The sequence below is a fragment of the Triticum aestivum genome, chromosome 5A, assembly GCF_018294505.1.
Source record: "Triticum aestivum cultivar Chinese Spring chromosome 5A, IWGSC CS RefSeq v2.1, whole genome shotgun sequence".
NCBI lineage: Eukaryota > Viridiplantae > Streptophyta > Magnoliopsida > Poales > Poaceae > Triticum > Triticum aestivum.
Window position 1 is genome coordinate 452,013,098 of NC_057806.1, and position 15,435 is coordinate 452,028,532.

Here is a 15,435-nt window from a genome sequence, read left to right on the forward strand (position 1 = left end):
TGAACTGGAAAGGCTCACTCTTCCATTGATACAACTTGGATCTATGTACAATTTACAGCTTGCTGGAAGGAAGAGGGGGGAAGGGAGGGACCGCCGATGATGATCGCGATCGCGATCGCCGCAGGATCTGAGCTGTTTTTGAAATGCAAAACTTGTCAGCTCCGCTCCTCCTCGGAGGCGCTCCCGCCTTGTTGCTGATCTCTCTCTCACACTGACTCGGAGCAGGCGGTTGTGCCGCCCCGGTCGTCGTCGCCGTCGCCGTCGTCTGAAACTCGCCGATTAGTGTTATTGGGCTTCTTCGCTACCCTAATGTACAGTTAGAGGAAAGGGGCATGTTTCCTTGAACACACACACACACTTCACACATAGGTGTCGCAGAATTTGCCGTCCATCCTGTTCTGGACCGCCTTGATCGCCGCCACCCGCGCCGCCGTGGCTGCCCTGTTCGCGGCCATGACCACCTTGTGCACCTGCTCGTCGACCCTCGGCAGGTGGAAGGCGTTCTCCGCGGCCCGTTGCGCAGCCTGATCATCATCATACAATGGAACCATTAGAATTCCACAAGGAATTGCAGTGGCAGGGCTCCTAGGGAGCAATATGTCCAAGCAAATCGGTTTGTACCTGCACGGCGCGCTCGACTGAAGGATCTGTTGGGGGCAGGGGGCTCTTGAGAGTCCCGAAGTCCCACTCCCCGGATCGCTTGTCGCCGTTCCGAAAGGTGTACATTCCGAACCCCTGCTTCTTGCCTTCATGCCAGGAGCCTTCGTAGCAATGGCCATTGGCAAAGCGGTAGACACCGAAGCCATGGATCTTGTCCCCAAAGTACTCCCCGGCGTAGCGATCGCCATTTCTGAAACAAATTGCAATGGAAAGTTAGAAATTAGCAACCAAATTTCTCGCCGATGTTGCTTGAATTATTACTACTGTGAATGAATGAAGATGTAAGGCTTGAATTATTACTGCTACTGGTAAGGTTGTTGGGAGTTATTAATGAAGCAATCGAACAGTTGCTGAGATATGGAAACCAACAGTGTGACCAAATCAAAGCAGGGAATTTCGCTGGCAAGAGGCTCACCGGAAATGGTAGCTGCCGAGGCCGTGCTTGACGCCGCACTTGAACTCCCCTACGTAGGAGCTGCCGTCGGAGCAGGTCTGCGCGCCGATGCCGTGGCTCTGGCCGCCGGCCCACTCGCCGGCGTAGCAGTCGCCGCTGTAGAAGCGGTAGACGCCGTGGCCGTGGCGGAGGCCCTGGCGGTACTGGCCGCGGTAGCGGCTGCCGCGCGCCCAGCTCTCGATGCCGTAGCCGTCGTACTTGCCGTCCACCCAGTCCCCCTCGTACTTGCCCTTGCCGAAGAAGTTGTAGACGCCGCTGCCGTTGCAGCGGCCCTTGTGGAACTCCCCCTCGTAGCAGTCCCCATTGCTGTAGAACTCGACGCCCTCCCGCACCACGCGGCCGTGCGCGGCGGCCCGGCCCTTGGTGTCCCGGGCGTGGTGCGGCCTGTCGTCCTCGTCGCCGATGAACCACTGCACGGAGCCGGACTGCGGGGAGCGGCGCATCCGCAGGCGGCCGCGGAGGAGGCGCGCGGCGGCGGCCGCCGCGGCGAGCGCGGCGGTGGCGGCGGCGGCGAGGAGGAGCAGGTGGCGGTCGTCGCGGAGGAGGAGCAGCAGGAGGAGCAGCGCGAGCGGCAGCGCGAGGATGAGGGCCGGGTGGGGCGGGCCGCCCGGGCGCAGGCCGTGCGGGTGCAGCGCCTTGCCCTGCGCCGGCGCCTGCGACTTCTTGTCGTCGGGCTCCGGGTCCTCCACCAGCACCGCCTGGAAGGAGGCGCAGTTGCGCACCGTCGGGGAGCGCAGCAGCGAGGAGGGCGTCCGCGTGAGCTTGCCCGCGCCTCCTATGCCGTCCATTGCTCGCCGCCGCCGCTCCCCGGCGCCGTCCCGCTCCTCAATTTCCGACGGATCTTGCTGCTCCGCCGCCGGCGTGAGAGAGAGCCGCGAACGCAGATCGGAGGGGAGCAGGGAGGGAGCAGAGGGGGGAGTGGGTGGAGCGGAGAGAAGGGAGGGGAGGGGAGGCGGGCTGAGGGGTCTCTTATAACTAGCGGGGGAGGTGACCAGCTCGGGCGCCGACCTCGACCCCGGCCCCGACCCGCCGTCCGTGCCTAGCGGATCCTCCTCCGGAACTCCTAGCGCCCCCACACTGCCATGTGGGGCGCCCTCCCGTGGTGGCGCCCGGGGTCAGTGGGTCGTTGACGGATCCCGCGGGATCGCGACCCGGGTGTTCCGCGGGGCGGAGGGGGAGAAGACAGGGTCTGGTCTGTACTCCCGGTGTTTGATTGGCCCTGCGCGCGGAGGGCCGGGGCCGTACTACCCGGCTGGGATCGGATCGATCGGGATCGAACCGGGCCGGACCCGACCGGGGAGCGCTTTGGGCGTGAGCGTGGGCGGGGCCCGCCGGTTCCGGATCTGAATCCCTGGGGAAGGGGTGGGGTAGGGTAGGGTGCGGTGAGGCGAGTGCGTCCAAGGCCTGGCATGTGCGGCCGAGCGGGGGCGAGCTTTCCGGTGGACGGACGGGGCGAGGAGAGGACGGTGGTCGAGGCGCGGCGACGGGGCCAAAAACGAACTGGACTGGCGCGCGCGCGCGATACGGCTCTGTGGCCGTGCGCGGCACGGCGTGCCCAGCTTGGAAACGGCTGGGGGCTCCTGGCACCGCGTGCCCTGGCCGCCTTGCCCCCTTTTTGACCGCGGGACTTTTCGGGGTAAGAAAACCGTCGCGTCCTGGTGTTTTCTCGGTCGAGGCTCGCTTTTTCGCTGTCTTTTTAGCGGCCGCTTTCTTCTCTGTTGGATTATATGGGAGTGAAACGACTGGTCTTTTGAGTAATGTATATACGCTCGTGGAGTGCAGATGGATGGCGTAGGTTAGCGGTGGTAAAGAGCGCTCGGCAACTTTCACTCTACCTTACTTATCGTACCAGTAATATAACTAGGAAAGCAATATATAGCTCGAAACAATTGAGGCTTGGATGTGCTTTCCACTCTTTTCGGACAAAAGCGCAAACCGGGCCTACAAAGAGCTCGAACCTGGTTCGATTATGAATTAGCAAAGCTTAAGGCTGGTTGTAATGCGGAGTATCGTATACTAGTATCATGCATATGATACTAGTATCATACTAGTATATGATATTACCTTCGTAATGCATAGTATCATAGGTTAGTATCTTACAATACTTTATTAATTGCCATGCATAACATAAAGTAGTACAACATTTAATATGATACTATACCATTTCTTTGCTCATTTAATTGTGTGTCACATCATCCAAAAAGTCTAGTTGGTATGCATAATACTGCGTATGATACTCCCATTACGACCAGCCTAATATGTGCTCTTGGTTTTTCGTGATCTCATTTATGGTAAAAGTAAATATGAAACTTATGAGTGCATTTGGCGGAGTGGGGCCATTCTCAAATGCAAAAAAATTGCATGGTTGGCCGTACAGCAGAGATTGTGGACATCGGATACTTCCTTGCCAGAGCCAGACCTGCAATCTGTGGGAGTTCGATCCGGCCAAGCACCAGACCCTGCAACAGTTCTCCGGCGTCACGCACGAAGGCATCTGGAAGGTGCTTTTCAAGGCCAATGAGACGTGGCCGAAGACGCCCGAGGACCGTGGGTACAACCTGGCCCATCCCGCCAGTCCGGTAAGTTTCTCGTATTGCAAGGTGTATCCTTCACTTGTGTATTCAAGGAAGATGTCTAAGCTTCCATATTTGTCTTTCCAGGGCTGGACAGAGAAGGCGGAGCGGATCCAGTGTCTGGCTTCGCTGCCCGAAAACCCAGCTATCCCGCTTCTAACGAAGATGCTGGTTCCGGCGCCGGAGAAGACGGCCAAGAAGAAGGTCAATGGGACCAGAAGTGGCCTCCGCCATAAAGGCACTTCGGACGTGACGTTCGAAGACGATGACACCTATTCCTCCCCCGCTGCTGAGGACGGCGAGGAGGAGGAGGAGAAGGAGGGGGAAAATAACTTCCCCCCGAGGGGGGAAGGAAAAAAAGGGGGGCCTCCACGGATCTGGAGGCGAAGGCGCCCAAGAAGGGGAGGGTCCCCCTCACGGACAACTCCACGTTGGATACGAACAACAGCTCCGAGTGGCGCCCCAGGGAGAAGCCCCTGCTCGAATTGTAAGTACTCAAAAGCACCTATGAACACATATATCTAACTTCTTTATTTCATGGTTTTAATGTGTCGAATCATGCGCTGCAATCCGGCTCACGCCCGCCCCCAGCGATCCTCATCTTCGGGGAACTCACTGGATCCAAAGGCGATGGACAGCGGGTCACTTTCGGAGGCCTCCTCTCCCAAGGCCACGGACGACGCCGAGGTGTTGTCTCGAAGGACCTTCCCAGGCCAGGGAGAGGAACAGGAGGCCATCAGGGCGGCGCCAAAAGGAGAGACCTCGGCCACCAAACACATGGGGGAGCAAATCCTCCCGGAGACTGGCGATGGGGGCCATGTCCAATTCGGCCCCCAGCCGAACATTATTTTGGAGGCCCATACGGCTCCGGAATCAGGCAAGCAGCCTCCTTCGCAAGAAGGAGGTGCACCTATTCCGCCAGTGACCTCTGTCCATCCAAAGGCGCCGGATACCTTATTGGAAGCACAGCAAAGTGCTTCCATTATTGAAGAACACCGTACCCTAATGGGTACGGTGGTTGAGAGGGTTCGGTCCGCTAAGAGCAGACTGACCGAAGCCTGCACCAGCCTTTTGACAGGCTTTGAGGTATGCGACGTAATTTATGCAAAAAAGAATATCATAGTATAGACAGTAGCCCCTCAGACACTGTCCGGTGCTCGAAAAGAGAAGCTCGACAGAGGATCAAATAATTTTCGCAGGAGACTAACCAATATATGTCTATATGAATAAGTAGGCGTCGATGCTGGCTGCGACCTCTCATTCTGTCAAAGTCTCTAAACTGAAGCAGAGTTTGGAGCGGGCCGAGGAAGAGCTCGGCCATGTTAAAAAACAACTAGAGGACCAACAAGGTATGCAATGGTCTATTCAGATGTAGAAAGATATGAATTGTGTATGTTGATCATACTATCATGATATTTCGTAGGAGCTGCGACCGAGGTGAAGACCCTCAAAAAGTCGCTGCCCGAGGCCCAAGAGAGAGCGGCGAAGGAACAAGCCGCCCGTGAAAAGCACGAGGCAAGGGTCGGGGAGGTCCAGCAGGAGCTCCAGGACGCCGCAAAGAAATGCGAGCCCTTGGAGCGCAAGATTTCGGACCAAGAGTCCGAACTTGCTAAGGCCCGCCAAAGCACGCTGTAGGATCGAAAGTATGTCTAGAGGGGGGATAATTAGACTACTTGACCAAATAAAAACTTAACCTTTTCCTAATTTTAGTTCTTGGCAGATTTTAGCTATTGTAGGACAAGTCAAGCAATCATCACACAATTCAAGCAAGCATGCAAAGAGTATATTGGCAGCGGAAAGTAAAGCATGCAACTTGCAAGAATGTAAAGGGAAGGGTTTAGAGAATTCAAACGCAATTGGAGACACGGATGTTTTTCCCGTGGTTCGGATAGGTGGTGCTATCCTACATCCACGTTGATGGAGACTTCAACCCACGAAGGGTAACGGTTGCGCGAGTCCACGGAGGGCTCCACCCACGAAGGGTAATGGTTGCGCGAATCCACGGAGGGCTCCACCCACAAAGGGTCCACGAAGAAGCAACCACCCACGAAGGGTCCACGAAGAAGCAACCTTGTCTATCCCACCATGGCCATCGCCCACGAAGGACTTGCCTCACTAGCGGTAGATCTTCACGAAGTAGGCGATCTCCTTGCCCTTACAAACTCCTTGGTTCAACTCCACAATCTTGTCGGAGGCTCCCAAGTGACACCTAGCCAATCTAGGAGACACCACTCTCCAAGAAGTAACAAATGGTGTGTTGATGATGAACTCCTTGCTCTTGTGCTTCAAATGATAGTCTCCCCAACACTCAACTCTCTCTCATAGGATTTGGATTTTGTGGAAAGATGATTTGAGTGGAAAGCAACTTGGGGAAGGCTAGAGATCAAGATTCATATGGTAGGAATGGAATATCTTGGTCTCAACACATGAGTAGGTGGTTCTCTCTCAGAACATATGAGTTGGAATTGTGTATGTGTTCTGATGGCTCTCTCCACGAATGAAGAGGAGGTGGAGGGGTATATATAGCCTCCACACAAAATCCAACCGTTACACACAGTTTTCCAATCTCGGTGGGACCGAATCAACAAACTCGGTCGGACCGAAAAGGTAAACCTAGTGACCGTTAGAGATTTTCGGTGGGACTGACATGCAACTCGGTAGGACCGATATGGTTAGGGTTTGGGCATAACGTAATCTCGGTGAGACCAATTACACAAACTCGGTGAGACCGAGTTTGGTAATAAGCTAACCAGAGAGTTGGTCAGGTAAACTCGGTGGGACCGATTTGCTCTTTCGGTGAGACCGAAAAGTTACAAAAAGGAAACAAAGAGTTTACACTGCAATCTCGGTGGGACCGATTCGCTCTTTCGGTGAGACCGAAAAGTTACGAAAGGGAAACAGAGAGTTTGCAATCCCATCTCGGTGAGACCGAGATCCCTATCGGTAGAACCGAATTGCTAGGGTTTGGCAGTGGCTTATGACAAGTGAAACTCGGTGGCGCCGGATAGAAAGAATCGGTAGGACCGAGTTTGGCTTAGGGTTTAGGTCATATGTGGATATGGGAAAGTAGTTGAGGGTTTTGGAGCATATCACTAAGCACATGAAGCAAGAGGCTCATTAAGCAACACCTCATCCCTCCTTGATAGTATTGGCTTTTCCTAAAGACTCAATGTGATCTTGGATCACTAAGATATAAAATGAAGAGTCTTGAGCTTTTGAGCTTGAGCCAATCTTTTGAGGGTTCCACTTTCACATCCATGCCATGCCAATCATTGAGCTTTCCTGAAATAGTCATCTTGGAATAGCATTAGCTCAATGAGCTATATGTTGTTATGAATTACCAAAACCACCTAGGGATAGTTGCACTTTCAATCTCCCCCTTTTTGGTAATTGATGACAACATATAGATCAAAGCTTCGACAAATGATAATAAGCATGAAATATATCATCGCTTTGAGAAGTATGTGACAAGTAAGAGCTCCCCCTAAATTTGTGCATATTTAAAATTTGCTTTGGACTGCAAATGCACAAAGAGTTAGAGTCATGGGTTACTCTTCCATGTCACATACATCTTGGTGGAGCGCTTAAAATGATAAGAATGAAATACATGCACTCATCACCAAGAATAGTGAATGATCACATAAGATAGATAAGATGATAATATTAAGCAAACATTAAGTGTAGCTTATGATCAAACACATGATCATCAATGTCTCACGAGCAATGACATAGTATCTCACACAAAAGCAAACAAAGTTCGAAAAAACACCAAATAAAACAAGAGAAAAACACCAAATAAAACAAGAGAAAATAAAAGCAACACTCTCTCTCGAAGCCTATGATCTATACATTTTCTCCCCCTTTGGCAACAAGTTACCAAAAAGTTCCTAGAAAATGCATAGTGCTAAGTCGACACTCAGGCTTGATCTTCAGGTGGTGGTGGAGTCCGGAGCACTCCAAGGACGAAGCCTTCTGTAGACGTGGTCGGAGTCGAGGCTGAAGTGGACGCTGGAGCTGGTGGAACTGAGGCTGTAGCTGGTGCAGACGTGGTGGCTCTGGGGTCAGCAACTGGCACTGCAGACGACCTCGGACCTCGTGGCACTCTGGCAAAGGCATCAGTTGTAGTCTTGCCTCTCCTCTCCTGCATGTCATCCTGGAGCTGCTCCACTACAGTCTGAATCTCTGTCACTTTGACATCCAAGTCATAGAACTTTTGTTCCATGATCCTCTCTAAGCTTGCCTGGTTCTGAGTTAGGGTGGCTAGTCCTTGCTCAATCCGCAGGGTGGATGCAATCAAGTAACCAAGCTGCTCTTGTTTGGTTTTCAGAAAATATTCAGATGCCTCCTCTTGAGTAGGCATCTTGGCAGCTTTCTCCTTCCTCGCCTTCTCCTTCTTGGCTTGTGCTTGGGCAGATGATGGCTCATTCTCAGTCATGACCACTTGATTATCTTCAAAGTCTGGACGGATGGGCAGGTGTTCCTTGTCCAATAAGTATATGCCCGTGCCCATCTTAGAGTTAATCAGCTCCTGAATCTGTGGGGCATATCCACAGCTCCTCTTCTGGTCTGCTACTGTCCTCTTGATTGTTTCAATCATAAGGCTCATGACTTTGAATTTCTGTGGCACGTCAAAGATATGAAGCAAGTTGATCGCGTGGCCCCTGATCATCTTGTGATCTCCAGACTTGGGCAATAGGGTGTGCCTAAGAATCCAGTTGATGGTTGGCAGCCCTGACAGAAGATAGTGTACTGAGCCAAACTTGAACGTATCAAGTGCTTCATTTGGAATCTCCTTGTACATGTCTGACATTGAGTTGTGGTCCATCTTCTTCTTGGCATAAATGTCCAAGTCATCGTCATGCTCTTCTGGGGCATTAATCAGCTGAGCCCATTCAGCAACTGTAGACTGGTACCTCGTACCCTCTAACATCCATACAATCCTGCCATCTGGATAGAAATGGGCTGTGGAGTAGAACTGCATGATGAGTTCCTCGTTCCACTTTGTGAGCTTCTGCCCAATAAAGTCCTCTACTCCACATGCCTTGAAGCTGTCCTGCACTCCAGGGTAGTACTCTTCGTTGTCCTTGATGTTTTGCCAATCAACCCATCTCATATCACACACAATTGGCTTCTTGTCTAGCAGCACTGTCTCATAAAAGTCTTGCTGCTCCTTGGTGTGAAACCTGTAGTCAACTGCAGTCCTTCTCCTTGAAGCATACGGGTCTGCTTCTCTCCACTTCCGGAGCCCTGAATCTCTCCCGAGTTTCATATCCTCAGCCACAGGATGAGCATCGTTGTGGTCTGGGATCTTGGGCTTGAGATTTCTAAGAACATTCTCTTCTTCTTCTGCAGCTTCAGGCACCGGGGCCTTGTTCTTCTCAATAGCTGGAATGCTTCTTGTGTTCCTCTTTGGCTTTGGCTTTGGAGCTGGCTTGGCCTTGGAAGCAGCTGCCCCTGTTCTTATGGCATCACCCATCAGCTTGGGTGCCTTAGGTGCTGGTGCAGCTACCTCTTCTTCTTCCTCCTCATCTTCCATGATGGAAGCCTTGCCAAGCACTCTGGCTACAGTTTTCTTCACCCTTTCTTTCCTCTTCTTGCTTTCAGCAGCAACTGGCTCAATGGGAGTGGGCTTCTCAGTTGAAGCTCTGGCCTTTGACATAGGCTGCCTGCCTGCTGGCCTTTTGATCTTCATCCCTGGTTTTATGCCCTGTGCTGGCTCAACTCTCTTGGAAGTTGCTTCCTCTTCTGCCACATAATCCTCATCTTCTGAGTCTGAGGTTCTCTTCTTTCTTTGTCTTGTGGCAGCTTTAGGCAGATTGCTAGGGGTGCTCCTGCTGCCATCATCTGAGGAACTTGAGGGACTAGTGCCCTCACTCATCTGCACTTGCTGCTCTGACAAGTTCTGGCTATCACTTTGGTCTGACATGATGCAAACTCTGACTGTTGACCCTGTGAATAGGTTATAGATGAGATAGAGTGGATGAGCATCACAAAATGTAGAGATTTTTGCAAAATAATAATTCAAAAACTTAGTTTTAGTTTCCCACTGAAAGCATCTCGGATCTACCAATTTCTAAACTCGGTGATACCGAAGCAGTTTTGGCACCTAAACTAGTGAACTCGGTCAGACCGAGTCACAGTTCGGTGGCACCGAGACTGCTAGGGTTTCACAGAGTTCCAAAATCGGTCACACCGATAAGTAATTCTCGGTCTGACCGAGTCTCACTTGTGCAATGGCATAAGCCAAATCGGTGGGACCGAGTTTTTCAACTCGGTGGGTCCGAGATGGTTTCGGCGGAAACCTAACCCTAAAATTTTCGAATTAAACCTAATCTACGAGTTCATTGACTGGATAGAAGTTTAACAAACGTGGCAAGAATCATGATGATCACAATGTGCTAAGAATCGGATTGGGGAATAGCACAAAGATCGAGTCCATACCCTAGTTCGGCGAAGACTCGCTACGGCGGCAACGGCGGGGTTGAATTTCCGTTGACGGCGACGGAGACCAGCGACTGGAGGCGGCTGGCGGCGAGGAGACGATCCAGAGACCAAGTTGGCAGAGCAGGCTATCGCGCGGGCGAAGGGGTTCGGAGAAATTTCCAAATTTTTGCCCGTGACTATATATAGCCCGACCCTGTCGGTGTGACCGAGTGGAACAACTCGGTGGCACCGAGATGCAAAACTGTATACAGTTGTTGCAACTCGGTGTGACCGAATGGTTCAAATCGGTTGCACCGAGATCGAAAACCTAGATCAACTTAATGATCTCGGTAGGACCGAAAGTAGGGTATCGGTTAGACCGAGAATCATAAAGAGGTTTTGGAAGTTTAAGTCTATGACGAATCGGGGACTCCGAGCGCTCCTCACACAGAGTGGTTCGAATCTGACTTGATCAATTTTTGTGATGTAGCATGAATATAGTTTGAGACGAGAAAAGCATAGATAGCTAGAGGAGGTTCTTAGGCATTCTTGTCCATCCACTTGGCAAAAGGAAATAAAACCAAACAATCAAAACAACAAGTGGATGTCCTCTAATGAGTAAAATATGCAACCAGCATGCTCACACAATAAGATGGCAAATGAAATATGTGACAAGGCATGCACAACCAATTCTAGCATCTATCAAGCAATTTGCGATGACAAGGTCATCTATATATGAGTATATTGACTTAGGAGTCAAGTGAGAACACTTGATCATAGGTCATACTCATCGTTTAAGCTCAAGTGGGGTTACCACTTTTACATAAAGCATTGTTGTGTTCACATCTTTAGAGTTGCTTTAGCTCAAGTCTTAGAGTAAAGCTCCCCCTAGATGTGATATCCCCCCTTAGAGGGATGAACTAACCTCGGGTTTTGTCGATGATGACTTCATGTAGATGTTGAAGATGTGGATGCTCAATGTTGATGTAGATCACTTGGAGCTATCCATTTGAGTGAATTGCACTTTCAATACCTACATGGGTTAGTCCCACAAGGAACAAACAAGGATATCCATAGACATAGAGTGATGCACACACAAGATGATGTCCATGAAAACTTTTAGGTTACCTTGTCCCTTGTCTTACCAACAAGAGGGTTTGTGACTCCTTGAACTAGTGCAAGATGTGGAAGTTGATTGCACTTGTTCTTGCCAAAATGATAAGAGTGAAGTATGTTGGCGGAGTCACCCTCAAGAACTCTCTAGTTATTCTTCTTTTGGATCCACACCATCTTGATGGGAATCCTTGGAGTTGTAGTCGTACTTGATGAAGTGGAACTTGAAGTAGTCTTGGGAATCCACTTGACTAAGGTCTTGGGAGCTTCTTCAAATGCATCAATTTCCTCTTGAAGCTTGTCCTTGCCTTTTTTGCTTGTAGTCTTGTGGTGGAAGATCATCTTGAGCTTGTGTCCCCTTGAAAGAAGTATCATACTTCTCTTGTTGAGGAACAAACTTTGTCTTGGGGTATTGATCTTCTTCCCACTCAACTCCATTGGCATTGAACTTTCGTTCAAAACCAACACCCTGATTCTTCCGATGCATTCCTTGCTTGCGCACAATTTCCTCGAATTGCTTACTCCCGGCAAGGCTTTTGTACACTCCTTTCTCTATAATTCCCTTCAATAAGCTATTTTCTTGCTCAAGTGTAACTTGGCTAAGAGAATCATTAGTGGAATCAAAAGAACTACTAGAAGCAACAATATTGGATTTAGCATGATCATTGTTACTGCTAGAGGAAGAATCTTTCTTGTTCTTGTTACTAGACTTGACTTGAGGCATGTAAGTGGATAAGAGTAAACGCTTGGCAATGTAAGAAGAACTTTTCTTGCGGAGATCATCATTGATTGCTTTTAAGAACTCATGCTCTTGCTCAAGATTGAGCTTTTCAAAGCGTAATTTCTCATGAGCTCTTAAAAGTTCTCGATGATCTTCGAAGATAGTTTCATGAGCTAACTTAAGAGTGTTTAGTTCTTTAGTTAGAGCCTCAATCTTCTCCTTATCATTGTCATTCGTTTTATCTTGATTAGCATGATTAATTGATGTTTCATCATAGTATTCATCACTAGAGTTGTCAACAAGCAAATCATCACCTAACAAGTCATCTTCATCACTATTGAAATCAACATACTCGGGGTGTGTTACCTTAGGACCTTTGGCCATGAAGCATCTTCCAATTCCTTCATTTGGTGAGTCAAATATGTCGTAGGAGTTGGTTGACACAAGTGCTAGACCGGCAACACCTTCATCTTGAGTATCTTCGGAGTCGGAGTGATAACTTCTCTCGGAGTGGCTGTCGGAGTCGGAGCCGGATACCCATTCACCAACATGAGCTTGATGTCTTCGTTTTGTGTAGCTCCTTGATGATTTTTCCTTCCTTTCCGAATCCTTGCTTCTCCGTGAGTATCTTCGTTCATAACGATCATCTCTACTCCTTCTCTCTCTTGGTGGTGATTCTTTGCTTCTTCTTTTTGGAGAATCTTCTCTTCTCTTGTAGGGAGTCGTACACTCATTGGAATAGTGTCCGGGTATTCCACAACTGTAGCAGTTTCGCTCTCGACTAGAAGATCTTTTGTCATTGTAGGACCTTGACTTGAAGCTTCTATCTTTGCTTCTACTCTGGTAGAACTTGTTGAAGTTCTTCACCATTAAGCTCAATTCTTCATTGAAGTTTTGTTTCTCACTTGATGATGTAGGGGCTTCATATGAGGCTTTGTAGGCACCACTTGATTTGTTGTGAAGTTCCTCTTTATCCTTAAGTGACATCTCATGAGCAACAATTCTTCCAATCACCTCCGTTGGCTTGAGATCTTTGTAATTGGGCATCATTTGGATCAATGTGCACATGGTATCATATTTTCCATCCAAGGCTCTTAGAATCTTCTTGATGATGAATCTATCGGTCATCTCTTCACTTCCTAAGCCGGCAATCTCATTTGTGATGAGAGCAAGCCTAGAGTACATTTCAGCGACACCTTCACCATCCTTCATTTTGAACTTGTCAAGTTGACTTTGAAGCACATCCAACTTGGATTCCTTGATGGAGTCGGTACCTTCGTGCATATCAATCAAAGTGTCCCAAATTTCCTTTGCATTCTCAAGACGGCTGATTTTGTTGAATTCTTCGGGGCACAATCCGTTGAAGAGAATCTCACAAGCTTGAGCATTGTATTGCAACATCTTCAACTCATCCGCGGTAGCTTCACGGTTTGGTTCTTTCCCATCAAAGAAGTCACCTTGCAAACCAACACACACAATAGCCCAAACGGCGGGGTTATGTCCAAGAATATGCATTTTCATTTTATGCTTCCAACTAGCAAAATTAGCACCATCAAAGTAAGGACCTCTACGGTGATAATTTCCCTCGCTAGACGCCATACTCTCCTAGGTTGTGAAACCAAGGCTATGACCACCAAAAGCTATGGAGATCAAAGCAAATGGAGACCAAAGCTCTGATACCACTTGTAGGATCGAAAGTATGTCTAGAGGGGGGGTGATTAGACTACTTGACCAAATAAAAACTTAACATTTTCCCAATTTTAGTTCTTGGCAGATTTTAGCTATTGTAGGACAAGTCAAGCAATCATCACACAATTCAAGCAAGCATGCAAAGAGTATATTGGCAGCGGAAAGTAAAGCATGCAACTTGCAAGAATGTAAAGGGAAGGGTTTGGAGAATTCAAACGCAATTGGAGACACGGATGTTTTTCCCGTGGTTCGGATAGGTGGTGCTGTCCTACATCCACGTTGATGGAGACTTCAACCCACGAAGGGTAATGGTTGCGCGAGTCCACGGAGGGCTCCACCCACGAAGGGTAATGGTTGTGCAAGTCCACGGAGGGCTCCACCCACGAAGGGTCCACGAAGAAGCAACCACCCACGAAGGTTCCATGAAGAAGCAACCTTGTCTATCCCACCATGGCCATCGCCCACGAAGGACTTGCCTCACTAGCGGTAGATCTTCACGAAGTAGGCGAGCTCCTTGCCCTTACAAACTCCTTGGTTCAACTCCACAATCTTGTCGGAGGCTCCCAAGTGACACCTAGCCAATCTAGGAGACACCACTCTCCAAGAAGTAACAAATGGTGTGTTGATGATGAACTCCTTGCTCTTGTGCTTCAAATGATAGTCTCCCCAACACTCAACTCTCTCTCATAGGATTTGGATTTTATGGAAAGAAGATTTGAGTGGAAAGCAACTTGGGGAAGGCTAGAGATCAAGATTCATATGGTAGGAATGGAATATCTTGGTCTCAACACATGAGTAGGTGGTTCTCTCTCAGAACATATGAGTTGGAATTGTGTATGTGTTCTGATGGCTCTCTCCACGATTGAAGAGGAGGTGGAGGGGTATATATAGCCTCCACACAAAATCCAACCGTTACACACAGTTTTCCAATCTCGGTGGGACCGAATCAACAAACTCGGTCGGACCGAAAAGGTAAACCTAGTGACCGTTAGAGATTTTCGATGGGACTGACATGCAACTCGGTAGGACTGATATAGTTAGGGTTTGGGCATAACGTAATCTCGGTGAGACCGATTACACAAACTCGGTGAGACCGAGTTTGGTAATAAGCTAACCAGAGAGTTGGTCAGGTGAACTCGGTGGGACCGATTTGCTCTTTCGGTGAGACCGAAAAGTTACAAAAAGGAAACAAAGAGTTTACACTGCAATCTCGGTGGGACCGATTCGCTCTTTCCGTGAGACCGAAAAGGTACGAAAGGGAAACAGAGAGTTTGCAATCCCATCTCGGTGAGACCGAGATCCCTATCGGTAGAACCGAATTGCTAGGGTTTGGCAGTGGCTTATGACAAGTGAAACTCGTGGCGCCAGATAGAAAGAATCGGTAGGACCGAGTTTGGCTTAGGGTTTAGGTCATATGTGGATATGGGAAAGTAGTTGAGGGTTTTGGAGCATATCACTAAGCACATGAAGCAAGAGGCTCATTAAGCAACACCTCATCCCTCCTTGATAGTATTGGCTTTTCCTAAAGACTCAATGTGATCTTGGATCACTAAAATATAAAATGAAGAGTCTTGAGCTTTTGAGCTTGAGCCAATCTTTTGAGGGTTCCACTTTCACATCCATGCCATGCCAATCATTGAGCTTTCCTGAAATAGTCATCTTGGAATAGCATTAGCTCAATGAGCTATATGTTGTTATGAATTACCAAAACCACCTAGGGATAGTTGCACTTTCACGCGCAAGAGGCCCGGGCCGAATCCCAGGGTGCCCTCCAGGAGATCCAGGAAGCCAGGAAAATCACG

The 15,435-nt window shown here is 49.2% G+C and overlaps 1 protein-coding gene across 1 annotated transcript; it reads right to left on the reverse strand.

The window, feature by feature from the left end:
* Positions 1 to 2,068, reverse strand: LOC123103950 (junctophilin-4). Its single transcript, XM_044525653.1, has 3 exons — positions 1,076 to 2,068; positions 622 to 850; positions 1 to 524 (listed from the first exon to the last, which is right to left on the reverse strand). The coding sequence occupies exons 1-3, from the start codon at positions 1,900 to 1,902 to the stop codon at positions 360 to 362; spliced, it is 1,221 nt and encodes a 406-aa protein (XP_044381588.1). The 5' UTR covers positions 1,903 to 2,068; the 3' UTR covers positions 1 to 359.
* Positions 2,069 to 15,435: the final 13,367 nt, after the last annotated feature.

Bases quoted from the DNA above. Each gene is read 5' to 3' on its own strand.
- LOC123103950 (XM_044525653.1), bottom strand. From the start codon at position 1,902: ATGGACGGCATAGGAGGCGCGGGCAAGCTCACGCGGACGCCCTCCTCG. The intron at 851-1,075 runs GTGAGCCTCTTG...AATTTGTTTCAG, and splicing joins CTCGGCAGCTACCATTTCCG to AAATGGCGATCGCTACGCCG. The intron at 525-621 runs GTACAAACCGAT...GATGATGATCAG, and splicing joins CAGTCGAGCGCGCCGTGCAG to GCTGCGCAACGGGCCGCGGA.